The sequence below is a fragment of the Trachemys scripta genome, chromosome 3, assembly GCF_013100865.1.
Source record: "Trachemys scripta elegans isolate TJP31775 chromosome 3, CAS_Tse_1.0, whole genome shotgun sequence".
In the NCBI taxonomy this organism is placed as follows: domain Eukaryota; kingdom Metazoa; phylum Chordata; order Testudines; family Emydidae; genus Trachemys; species Trachemys scripta.
Genome location: NC_048300.1, coordinates 39,975,614 through 39,989,580, shown reverse-complemented (window position 1 = coordinate 39,989,580; position 13,967 = coordinate 39,975,614). Strand labels below are relative to the sequence as shown.

The following is a 13,967-nucleotide window of genomic DNA, read 5'->3' as shown; positions in this document are numbered from 1 at the left end:
GGGGGGTGAGAGCTCCAGCTGGGGGTGTGGGCTCCGGGGTGGTGCCGGGGATGAGAGATTTGGGGTGCAAGCTGCCCCGGGGCTACGGTGGGGAGAAAGGACTCTCTTTACTATGCACCTGGACTTTATTCATAGCTCTGCCATAGACATTCTGTATAGGTATGTCTACGCTGCAGTTAAAAACCCATGGCTGGCCTGTGCCATCTGACTCTGCTGCCGGGCTGTTTCACTGCAGTGTAGACTTCCAGGCTCGAGCTGCTGCCCAATCTCTGGGACCCTCCCATCTTGCAGGGTCCTAGAGCATAGGCTCCAGCCTGATCCTGGAAGTCTACATTGCAGTGAAACAGCCATGCAGCCCAAGCCCTGCAAGCCTGAGTCAGCTAGCACAGGCCAGCCACGATTGTCTAATTGCAGTGTAGACATACCCTATGTGACTTTGGACAAGTCACCTAGGCCTGATGCAGCAAAGCACTTAAGAATGTGCTAATTTTAACTGTGCGAGTAGTCCCACTGACTTTGCTACTCACATTCTTAAAGTTAAGAAGGTGCATAAATGCTGCCATCTGGCCGTGTCTTCACTAGTAAAAACAAAAAGGTTTTAAATTCGTGTTAAACTAACCCTTGTTAAAATCCTAGTGAAGGCAAGGCAGATGTCGTCTGCATCTTCATAGCAAAATATAGACCACAGTTATAACTTCCCCAGAGAGTAAGAAACATATGAAAACAGGCTTACAATAAAAGTGCAGACACAGGTATAACAGGGTACTATAAAAAGGAAAAACTGTTGTCATTTATGTAAATAATAATGTTGGAATCTATTGTGTGAATATCAGGGCATCCTCATAGTTGCTTCAGGCTTGGTGTGCTTTAAAGTCTTTTTAAAATAGTGTGGATTTCAGTACAGTCTTTTATGTTATCCTGAGTTTTACGAACACAAATAATTGTAGGTACATTTGACATAATTTAGGCATCTGACTCTCTGATTAGACTGCTATCTGACTGATATCAAATATACTGAGAAATAATTGTGCATGCAAAAGTGTAGGTGGATATAAAAAAAAATCTATCCTTTATATTTTGAACCAATATACAGTAATTCAGATTCCATAACATTGGAAAGGAAATGCTATTTGGAACAGTGTGCCATGGTGTTGGATTTAATTGTATGGGATGTAATGTAGCAGGCAATGGGTTAATTCTCTAGTGCTTGGTGATGGGTTTTTCCTGGTTTAATCTCATTGTCAGCAATGGATGCAGCAGAGCTGTCAGCACCAGAGAGTTAACTTAAAAAAAAAAAAAAAAAAAAAAAAAGGGGTGGGGTGGGAAACAGAAGTGTGTTGATAAATGCTATAGCATGGGCTCTTCATGAGTATTTTTTCTAACAGAAAGTTATTTCATGCTAGATAATAAACTACATATGTGAATGTTAAGTAATGTAGCCCATCTTGAAATATTGTTATTTGTATAATTATATTGATTCACTGTTAAAACAAAGCTTTAACAACTACAAAATAATAAATGATTGCATTTTATTCCAATAGTGCCTGGAGGCCCCAATCAAGATTGGGGACCCCATTGTACTAGGCATTGTACAAACACATAATAAAAAACAGTCCCTGCCCAAAAAAGTTAATACTAGTGGAATACAAAAAGAAAAAAACCCTAAATTTTTATTTAAAATCCATCCTGTCATGCTCCAAAGCTGTGGCGGGATTGTTTTTTTTATATGAACATATGAAGTGATTTCTAGGAATTCTCTTTTGCAGCGGATAAATCCCTCTGCAGAAATGGTCATGATTGACAGGATGTTTAACCAGGAAGAAAGGGCATCTCTGTCCCGGGATAAGCGCCTTGCACTAGTGGATCCTGGTAAGAAATGTTTAACTTCAGCACTGTGAAGTAGAAAACTATTTGCATAATCTTCCAGATGTTAAAAATATTAGGGGCCAAACTGAGCTGTTGATTTTAAGTGCAGTTCCTCTTTCTGCTTCAGAATTAATGGCTTATGGTGAAATCAGACCTTCAGCTTCGAGAATCTATGTTGGCATGTTTTACATCAAGAAACACTGTAAGGTTAAAGTTGTTCTCAGGAAAAAAATAATGGGTGCACTGGTGGGAAACCATGCAAGAATCCTGTTAGCAACAATCATGTGTTGCTTCTGTGGACAGGACCTTTGAGTCTGCAGCCAGCCAGATACAATAATACTGAGAGAATGTGAATTCCCTCATTCTCTTAATGAAGTGTTATTTTTGGAGCCCAGTGACCACTTAAATTCCAGCATTGACTATACTGCTGATAGACACAACCAGAAATATTCAACAAATGCACTTGTGTAGTATAGGTATATGTTCCTGTTGCATCCTGATGCGCTGTTCATCTTAAAGGACATTCAGAGAATGTAAAATACAAATATTTGGACAATAAAATATTCTATGAAATGATCTTTTAGATATTGTATTCAGACAGTTAGGATGCTTGCAAATGCTTTGGTGTGTTATTTTGAAAAACCTTACTTAATAGAGTAGGAGATGTAGGATATGAGTCCTTGTATTGCTGTCAGGTAAAACATATATGATCCCGCCTGCACTTCAGCATGCAGTAATTTGTGGATTTATTATAAAGCTGGTCTCACAGCAAAGACAATTGGGTTTAGATATTTTGTTAATAACTCTTCTAGCGTCTTACTCTGTTATGCATCAAAGGGGTAGCTGTGTTAGTCTGGATCTGTAAAAGCAGCAAAGAGTCCTGTGGCACCTTATAGACTAACAGACGTATTGGAGCATGAGCTTTCGTGGGTGAATACCCACTTACCCACGAAAGCTCATGCTCCAATACGTCTGTTAGTCTATAAGGTGCCACAGGACTCTTTGCGGCTTTTACTCTGTTATGTAATATTAAATGTAAGAACAGGGAGGGAGAGAATAGAAAATAAAAATAAAACTCCTCAGCAGAATTGGGCAGATTTGGGGGGGAAATTCAGTTTTTTGCAAATATAGGTGATACCTGTCTGTGGTTTGGTCCCTTGGCCTCCTTACAATGTAAACTTGTGAAGCAAGTGGCTATCAATTTAGCATTTAAAGGAGACCTGCAAAGGAAACAATAACAAAAATTGTTCGTTTTGCTTCTTTACCATCTATAAAGAAGGGCTAAAAGGATTTTTTTAAAAGGCTTTGTTTCTTATTTTTACTGTAGAAATACAACTGTATCTTTCCCATTTTTGCCAGAGGATTAGTAGGACTAGATACCTGGAGTGGAAGCGTTTTTGCCCTTCAGTTGAAGGAGTAGAGGTCTTCTTTTACAAGTTTGAGTTAAAAGGTTTTCAAATAGAAACAGAGTTTTGAACAATGTGGCTAAAAATCCCTTCTCCAGTCACTTGCCCAGATTTCAGTCTCCTAGCTTTATTAATCCTGCTTATTATTTCCCAACTGCTTAAAGTATGCTAGGTGCCTCACAGAAAGAATAAGACCGGTTCCCACCTTAAAGCGTTTGTAGTCTAAATAGGCAAAACATATGGAGGATAGGGGAAAGGAACATAATGTACAAGCAAATTGTTGTCCTGATATGGCTAGTTGTCCAGTCTTCCAAGGAATCCTCCTCCAGAAGTAGGGAAATCAGGAAATAATACTGTTAATATATAGCATAAAGGAGAAGCCAAGACAAAATCCCACTGCACAAAACTGTTTTTCTTCCTTTGCAGTAAAAATGTATTTCTCAAGCATGATGCTGTGAAATGTAACATTGATTTAACAAGGAAACAAATGGTACCAAAATGGGTGTTCTTATATTTTTAATATTTTAGCATTAAATTTAGATGATCAGCTCTTGCATGAGTATAAGGGAGATTCACAAGAAGCTTCCCTCTCTCCTCCTTCCCAGAGTAGCTTGTGTAAGGACCAATCACACTGGGGCCCCTGTGATCAGGAACTTCTAGTCTCTTCCTCCTCATGATAAACAAATTGCTCAGAAGAGGGCAGAGAAAAGGTAGAGCATGGCCCAGACTCCCCTCTGCATTACCCCTCAGAGTAGCTCCACCCCATTTCCTACTCAGGTCTGTGTGTAAAGCACGCAATCTTATCCCTAACTTACCTGTTAGCATACCTTTCGTAAGTGTAAGGTCTTCAGACAAGTTTATCTTCTAATTCATTGTTCATATGTTGATTTAACACTCTCCAGAAATGTAATAAAATTTCACTTTTCAGTATCTTTTGTTCCTGATGAACGTAGTGAGTTTTTATTCTAATTAAAAATTTTAGAAATTTAAGTGTGATTGGTTTTTTGTATTCTTTAAATTCTGATGCCATATACCCGAGCAGCAAAATGTTGGTATGTATTCATGATACAGAAAATGAACTTGTACTCAAACTGCCTATTTTGAGTATAATTCTCAGTAGGGTTTAGAAATGCTTGGAAAAATATCAGTAAAATACTTTTTGTCAGAATTTTCCCATTTGTTGAAATAGAAATGTTCTGCCGTATTATGGAGATTTTTGAAAAAAATTCCACCAGAAACCAGGCCTGGAAGCCCTGGGCCTGGAAGTCCCAGGTTCATGGCTCTTTGGCAGCCGGGGTTTTCAGGATCCCTTGCTCTGGGTCATCCTGCCAGGACTTCTAGTAGACCTGAGCAGAGAATGGTAATTCCGTTTGGGAGACCATTTCAAATTTTTTGGTTTTCATTCTGAACTGGAATGAAACCAAATTTCAAAATCTAGAAATGCTCCATGAAACAGAATTACTGAGTTTTCTGCCCAGCTCTAGCACGATGCTATACAGTGCTTGGCAAATAAAAAGCAGAATCCATAGTCATAATAAGATGAGTGCACATTCCTTGTATGTATTTCCAATACCCGAGAACACACATATCTCAATCCCTGCTGTATTCCCTGGAGTTCTGTTCTTATAACCATCTCTTTTTCATGTTTTACTTTCACTACAAATAAATATGTTTTTAAAAGAATAGTACAGTTACATCTTGGCTACACTGATCACCATTAAACAAGATATTTGTCATAGAAAACAGCACATCTCCCATTTACTCAGAAACTTTCAGTAGGGACAGAAGAGCTTCAGACTCCTGGAATAGCCAATACCTATAAGGCTCACAGCAATGATAGAAAGAGTCAAGGGGAAAGTCTGAGACTATTCCAGACACTCAAACTTCCCATCAGACATAATTTGTCCAGCTTGTATCTGGCTTTATCTGGGAGTACAGTGCACTATACTTAATTTGTCCACTGGTTAATTGGATCAAAATCTGAGGTATTAGGCCCTGATCCAGCAAAATATTTAACCATATGCTTATGATTCCATTAAAGTCATATTCTTAAATGCTGACAGTTGCAGAAGTCACTTTCCTTGAGTGCTGTCAACTTATGAATGGACTGTCTGCTGAGTTGAGCTCTGGGTTGCCACAAATGTTTTTGGGAAAGCCAATAAAGACTTTAGGCTCTGAATAGGTACTGTAGTCCAATAAATGGGCAGTAAATATTAGAGGCATTTTCAAACAAGAGAGGGCGATGTGAGCAAATAACTTCTGTTTATTCATGGGTTTTGATGCTCAGTCACTCAAGAATGCTTGTTCTATTTAGCACTTCTTTACATTTTACTGTCTTTGATATTTAATAACTCCAAACTAAAATGTTTCTTTTTAATTTTCAGATGGTTATCTGGCTGATTTTTGTTGTTCTTCTAAACAATTTGATGAAACTGCTGATGAAGCACAGTCCAGTGAAAGTGATCATCAGTGTAGTAAAACTTTGACTTCTCACAGTCAGACTACCAAGATCCAAACCAGAGACCGATCAAAATCCAGCACAGCAGAGTCTACAAATCATGACAAACTTCATTTAGTGCCTAACAACATTATGACACAACTAGAAGGAAAAATTTCTACTAAAAAAATGGAAAGCCTCACTAAAGCTTTAAAGTTTGAGAAGGCTAGCTGTTCTCCTGACAGTCAATACATGGCTGTCTCTGAAGAGAAATTGGCTGGTAAAGATCTTGCCAAGACCAATGAAAATTCTTCAAGTTCTGAAGATCTGTCAAAAACCTTGTCAAGAGCTAATCATGGTACACATAAAATGTCAAGGAATACAGTTGAATCTCACTCAGAGGTAATATGTAATAATAACTCCCTCCAAGACAAAACTCAAAGGAGCTTTCCAAAGAATGAGGTTTCACATCCTGACAACATGAAAGGCTCGGGTGAACCCCAACAGGATTTACTCCTCAGTAAGAGTTTAGAAACTACATTCAAAAACATTTTGGAACTGAAAAAAACTGGGAGACAGCCACAAAGTGAGGCTACTGGTAGTGGCTCTGTAGAATTAGACTTTCCAAACTTTTCACCGATTGCTTCACAAGAAAACTGCCTGGAAAAATTTATTCCAGATCACAGTGAAGGTGTTGTAGAAACGGACTCGATTTTAGAAGCAGCTGTAAATAGTATCTTAGAGTGTTAATAGTTACAGTACCATGGACAAGTTATGTTATGTTTCTCTTAGTAGAAGCAAATGTGAATGACACCACAAGTACAGCCTGACATATGTCAAAGGTTAATCTTTCTAAACTAGATTCTGTTCTGTGTTTGAGAGCAATACTCATTGTGATTACAGTGAGATATCCAGTAAAGTTAATCCTTGTTAGAATGCAGTCTGTTGGGGCCTACACATTTCAAGTATTATAATGATAGTGCTTATGGTAATTGTTTAACACTGCAATTTAATGAGATTGCAGTTCACTAGGCCCTAGGTAATAAGGTAATATACTGACAATCACAGTCATATGAAAAGACCGATTTATTCAAGAAAACTTTAAAAAGACAAATGGAAGCAACAATTTTCCCCCTTCCATAAATCACTAGATTTTAGGTTTTTTCCAGGAAAAGCTCGTGGTTAAATACCCATTGTACCTCTATTCAGAAATGTTTGTCTGTCTAATTTATTAATGAATCCATCTGCTCTAGGATTTTAAGTTGGAAGGATGTCATCGGTACGTTTGTAGGGCTTCATATTTTAAGTGATTTTCTGTTGTCACTGAACAGAAAGTAGTACATGAGTATATCTGTAGTGGGTGAATTTAGTCTGTGGAATGATACTGTATAATGTTAGTCACAACGGTATGATGTGAAATAATATATGGTAGACTAAGGAAAGAAGAACAGAAGCCAGTAAGTGGCAAAGTATGCAGGAGGATGTCATGATAGAGCCATGAATTTATTTATATGTTAACTCTTGAGGAGAAGGTTTTGCATTTTATAATTGGGTATAGTCAACCTAAGTCTTTCTGAAGTGGTATAAATGTTTTTTTGTTTTTTTTTTTAAGACCAAGTGTCAAAAGCACTTTTATTTGAAAACTGTATTATTAAATTAGTAGTTTATACTTTGAGGGGACATTAGCCGTAATCTGAGAAATGTAAAGGCCAGTGTTGTTGCTTGTTTCTGCTTCTTGCTGTCAGAATATTAGTCATCCACCGCAGCAGTCATAACTACCAAAATATGTCCAGACCAAAGTTAATCAGCTATCCCATTGTTAACACATATCTAAACTTGTATAATTATTAATTCACATTTTAGAGCCAAAGGAAACACCTTCGTGGTTTGTATTTGGCTGGTGTTGATGTTGACGAGAATAGAAGCTTGTTATTTTATTTATTTATTTTTAATATGTGACATTTTCCCTTTTATGGCCCATGCTACTTTTTTAATAGTTTACTTTGGTCATTAGTGCTGTTGTGCACATAAGTGTTCTGCCATTACCACGATGAATCTAGCATGTATGTCTGCTCAGGAGGGTAGAGCTGTTGTGGTTTCTAAGGCATGCTCTCTGTCTCTCTTTCCTTCTATCTTCCTCCCTGTTGCTCTCAAAAATAAACAGCCATGTTTCAAAATTTGCTGATTGCCATTATCATAATCTAGAGACTTATTGTGACAAACTGTGGTTGTCAGTCAGATTGCCAGAACTGCCAGGAAAGAAAACAAAAGGCCAGGTTTTGCTGTCCTTTACACCAGTGAGTTTGCACCAGTGTAAAAGAGAGCAGAATTTGGCCCTTGGGCTCTTGACAGCACAAAATTATAATGCACCTCATTTTGTTGAGCTGCAGCCCACCATGTGATAACATAAGAAAACCAAATCTAGTCAACCTGAGAAAGATAACAATAGTTAAGATATAATTAAGGTTCAGTTCCCCTTCAATGTGAATGGAAATATAAATATTTTGTACATTATTAATTGCCATTTTAAAAAATTTGTGCCAATTTTAAAGAACAAATTTGTCAAAATCCAACATTCCCAAATGTCATGTAAAACATTTAAAATAATAACATGGTATTGCCAGTTTTAAATTTCTAGCTGGGCATCATTACAGTAGACTCTCAGGCAACTAGCTATTTTCTAGTTAATGAGACTGACAGTATAGTCTTTGCCAATTGCCTTTGAAATTTCATAAAGATAACGATGGCTGTGTATCCTGAGGATAATGTATCTTATAATTCATTCAATTTCAGCCAGTATGAGCACTCTAGAAAGGAAGGCTGTAAGTTATATCAGCAATGTAAATTAGTTTAATTTTCATCTTATGAGAAAAAGATGCACATTTATGGATCTTGTCACTCTTGGTACCATCTCAAACAGCATATTAGCTTTCAAGCATCTGTACAGCAACTACATAACCTAAATAACAAAATGGTGTGTCCACTATGTAAATTTATTTTCCTGGGCAGTGAATTATAGATTATGACAAATAAAGATTAAGACATGTTTTTTATCATTGTTGATTAGGTCAGACAAAGGTTTGTCCAAACATCTTATGTCAGGAATCCATTGAGCAAAGGCCAGCAAACTTACTGTTGGATCATTAGTGTTCTGTTATTCATTAATTTGAATTCTATTTTAGGAATACTTGTACTTGGTAATGCAGTAAACAAAATAATCTCATATATGAAATGTTGTTTTAATAAAGTGTGAATTGGAATCTGATCCAATGAAATATTTTAACACATGCCTGATTTTAAGCACATGCTAAAATGCTTTGCTGGATCAGTATAATGATTTCCAATGCTCCTGAATACTGCCTAAGGTTAAAATAAATTTTAAACTGGCAATTACAAAAAAAATTTTTAACTTTGAAGAGTTTAGCATAATTTATCTTTTAGATTAGGGAGGCCTTACAGACTGACTTCGCTTAAAGAGGATGTGTCACTTATTGTCAATGTGGTATGGACTTTATTTGCTTAAATACCTTCATTTGTATAGTATGTCTCACTTGAAATTGCTTTGTATACATTTTGTAAAAATATTTATAAAATGTTTTGTAAAAAAAGTATAACAAATTGCAGTTTATTTTGTTATGTTGGATAAATACTGTTAAAAGACACGAGTTGGTAAATATATTGTTAATCCATGGATAGGAAATGTTTAGTTGGAGATTACAGATTGAAACAACCATTGCAATACAGCCAAAGATTTGGGAAAAAAGTATATCTGTGATTGTCTTGATTTAACCAAGATGAATAAGTACATTTCCAAAAGGAGGGTTGTTTTCAGTTTCAAGTAATATGGTTGCAGAACAGTCTGACTTACTATACTTTTTTATAACGCAACTGTATTATGAAATAATATATTTAATAGAACAGCTTTTTCATGCTGTGCATGTAATTTTTTGAAGATATGCTAATAAGCCACGGGTCATGTGGTAGCATAAAAACATTGTTAGTTTTAATCTCTTCTCTCAAAGTGCTCAAGTTGGCTATGCCTTGTTACATTATCACAAAAATCCTGTCTTAAAGTGATAAGGTGGCTGAAAGAAGGAACAATATGGTATTAAGGACTAAATCATCTCTCCCGTGCCGGGGTGTGCTATACAGGGGAAAGGGTATAGGTAGCCCTTTCTCCTCCTCCAGTGCATCTTCACATGATAGAGGCATAAACTACCTCCTAGGACTAAGGAATGCAGGAGAGGGGAGTTGTCTATACTAGTAGCCTTGGAGGGAGCATATCTTGGTGTAGCATGAGTGATGCCATGTCACCTCACTCTGCCCCTGGATGACTCAACCCTTCTCTCACAGCACACAGAAAACATGGTTTTCAGTAACATAATACCTCTTTCCACCTGGGTGGTGTGCCTCCTTGACACTGTGGTTGGGCCTGGCAGAAGATATAATTGAATCCTAAGGTCCTGGTCCAGCAAAATGCTTCGGCTTGGAGCCTGAATAAAGTAAACATTCATAGGAGGGCATAAAGACCAGGGCTTGATCCAGGGAGGGTAGTGAGTATTTTCAAATCACATGAATTGAAAATGTCATAGAATGTTAAGGTGGATATCAAAAGGAAATCAGATGGTAGAAATCTTCCTGATCTATATGATAATCTATTCTAATTTGTGACAACAAGGCAACGAATAAAGCCTAGTTACATGATGCTTTTCATCTGGAGTCATCCTGTAACAAAATGAAGATGACTTTATGACTTGGTTATATGTTGTTTGCATCCTTTTATAAAATAGCATTGGCTAAGCATTGTGTTCGGCAATAGAATCACCAAGAAAGCTCCCCAGACACCCAACGACTGTGAGGTATAGGTTACTACACAGCTGTCTTCACTTTAAAGTACCCTTTCACTGTGATCAGGATGGAATTGTGCTCTGTTTTTTCTGCAAGGATGAGAAAACTCTAGTAGACTTTTTTTAAAAAAAAAATAGATACCTTAGGATTTTCGATCATGGTGTTTGGCATATAGATTCTAGCTTTGGTTTGGATGCAGAATTTCCAAAAACATTATCATCTTGTATATGTATGAATAAGTTATTTAAGGAAGACATAGGATCACAGCCATTTCTGAATTTCTAAAAAGAAAAGATTGCCAGAATAAACCTGGAGCACAGCAGGAGGCATGTAAGTGAACTTCAAATCCTCACAAAATCTGCCTTTCATCTTCCGAAAATATTTCCTCCTCTTTATAAATTTTGGTGTTTTTCCTTTGGAATGGTTCTCAGTCTTCCTTGCAGTTCTCAAACCGGGCCCTTTGTCAGAAAACAAAGAAACAGTTTTACAGGAAGCCATCAGCAAAATCATAGTAACAGGTTCTGTAGAAGAGCCCAACTTCAGCAACCACAAGGTATAATGTGCAAAAATCAACAGAGTCCAGCCTCTAAATAATATCCTTATATTTCAATTTTCTTTATTATTCTCTGATTTGTGAATCCACTATCATTTTTGTTTTCTTTGGTCCCCAAATTCTTGTGCTACAAACCATCTAGTCTTTATGCAACAAATCCATGCGCTGAATTGAGACTAAAGGACTATGAAATTGCAGCAACAATTGTGCTAGCTAATTGGTTGTAAGGATTGCCACTGCAGATTGCAAACTCCAATTTTCAGTTGGCTCAAAAAACTCTTTGCTGGGCCGGAGAGAAAGTTTTCTTATTAACCTGACTGATCCAATAGTTTTCCTATAATAATAATAATTAATTAATAAGACAACTATAAAATTTGAAGGGCACACTCATTGCCTTTTTCTGGAGCTAGTTTTTTTTCGCAATAAAACTTTATGCATCATATGTTAAGTCTTCTCATTTGTTAAGCGTATGTTAAATCTTTCCATTTGGAAAAGAAATCTGCTTATTAGGTTCATATGTGTTGCATAGGTTGATGTAACCCTTTTACTTTTATCCTAACCCTTGTACCCTGGGTGTAGTTTAGGTCAGTATCATTACTCTTGCAGATTATTAGCCTGAATTGTGACATTCCTTTTGTGACGTTACACCATTCCTTTTGTAACTCAAATCTTTGTGTGGCTAACAGAAGAGAGTGCACCATTTTTGGGCAGATCCTTAGCTAGTGTAAATTGTCACACCGTATAAGTCCATGGAACTATGACATTTTATATCAGTTGAGGATCAGTTCCTTTAAATTAAGCAAAGTCTGTACTTTGCCATCAGTGAAATCATATGCATATCACAAATCTTTCTGCTTGTGGGGAATGTTGGTTAGTAGTCAAATCAGCATGCCTATTTTTTATTTTAGGCTGGAATGCTGACACAGTGTATGACCCTAGGCAAATTACCATGGCCAGATTTTTGAGAGCTCAGCATCAACCTTTTGAAAATCTGTCTGTTTAGTGCCTATTTGGGAGTGGAGCCCTTTTGAAAATCTGGCAATTAGGCCTTGAGCCAAACTCCACGGAAATCAATTAAAAAAATGTAAATAAAGAGGAGGACTCTGCTGCTTCAGAGGAATGTGTGAAATCAAGTCATTAATATTTGCAAATATCTTTGTCATCCTTGAGTGGGAAATGCTCTGTGAAGATGCTGAGATATTACACCGATGAGCATCATATAAGTACCTACACAGATAGGTGGTAGTATTATTAATTATATGATTTTATTAAAGTTATCGGGGGGTGGCAGAGAATAAATAAAATGGAACAAGAGTAACACGGCTGCTACTCTGAAACCAATAAATAAAATGTGTCTGATATGCGCAAGTTATTGATTATATATATTGTCTTCTTTAAACAGTGACAATTTTCAGTAATTACATGATTTTGAAAGCAAAGCAGAAAGTTTGAACTTTGGGCCAAATGTTCATCCCAAGATGTAGCACCATATAAAAATGGTCATAACTAGTGACTGAATATAATTAATTTTGGTTGACAAATGGTACGGGGAGAAGAGATGCAGTCAGTTAATGCACTAGCCATTCACCCCGGGCTGAAAGCCTGCGTGGAACACAATTGAAACTGAGTGACAACATTACTGAATGATAAGGTATAATACTTGAGATAGGTGCAAGACTGCAATAGCAGTGTCTTGTAGCTTAGGAATGAAGAGCATAAGCTAAGCTGTAGCCACAATCTTGTGTAGCATCTTACATTGCTTGGCTGCAGGCTCTGATGATTAGTCCCTCCTAATAATCTCTATTATAACACCATTACACAAATTACAAGCCTTTTCGAACATAATTTCACACAGCTCTCAACCTAGTTTCTAAAATTATACTAAGTTTGTTCATGCAACTATTTTTGTGAGCAAACACCTCATTTGCTCAAACAGGTACTGAACTAAGCTGATTTGCAGGCACAGATACCTGTTTTCACACACAAAAATTGCTAGCATTGAAAGTCAGGTTTAGAAAATGTGGCCAAATATGTCATTTCACTGACCTTTTTCATCATTGCAACTTGAGGCAGTATCTAAAACTACATCTGTAGTTAGGTCTTGTGAATAGTATTGCAATGTATTGCCCTGGGCCTGCATTAACGAAGTATTTATTAATATCACAATTTTCTTCTTTAGATCTAGACCACTTTGCTAACAGATGAACACAACTGGGTTACCCCAGTACTAATGCTTGCAAGATATTGAATTTGGATAATTCCGTTTGGTTCTGCTATGGTTCTTAACTTCAGTTGTTTTACAACTTGCTTAATGGGTGATCTGTTAAATTTCCAGGTAAGTTCAGATTTTATGTTACTGTTTATTGTGTGTGACTTATGAAATTTGTGTTTTAAATGGTTGCAACTAAACTGTCTAACTTGTTGCAGTGACAGGCAGAACAAACTAAGTTTGGCTGATAACCCATTGTAGTTCATTGCATGGTCTTAATACACGCATTATTCAGTGTTCCTGTAGCACCATCTGCTGGTAAATAGCAGACAAAATAAAAACATATATGATTAATATCATTAAGAAGGAAGCTTACTTTCAGGGTGAAATTCACCAGAGGAGATGGGTTTGAAAGGCCCCTAGAGCAGCGCAATGGACCTGGCTCGTCTGTGGGTGGGATGTGATGGGTGGTTGTCAAATGAGCACTTAAATGGACTCTGAAACTCCTGTGTACAGGTGAGCTGGGTTTTGTGTTATCCCTACCTGGACAGGTGCTGGAGGGTCTTTGGGGTGAACTGAAAGGTTCAGGCTTCTGGGAGGAGAATACCAAACAGGGTGGTAATTAGTACTAATTGTGGGGTTGAAGGC

At 37.1% G+C, this 13,967-nt stretch overlaps 1 protein-coding gene across 6 annotated transcripts in view; it reads left to right on the top strand.

Annotated features, from left to right (window-relative positions):
* BICRAL (BRD4 interacting chromatin remodeling complex associated protein like) overlaps positions 1-10,676 on the top strand; it is a 50,447-nt gene extending 39,771 nt beyond the window's left edge. For all 6 annotated transcript variants that reach the window (XM_034764485.1, XM_034764486.1, XM_034764490.1 and 3 more), the window contains 2 exons: positions 1,767-1,869; positions 5,657-10,676. In XM_034764485.1, the coding sequence (XP_034620376.1) occupies positions 1,767-1,869; positions 5,657-6,459 (906 nt within the window). In that variant the 3' untranslated portion in view covers positions 6,460-10,676. The remainder of the gene's footprint in view (positions 1-1,766; positions 1,870-5,656) is intronic.
* The last annotated feature ends 3,291 nt before the right edge of the window (positions 10,677-13,967 follow it).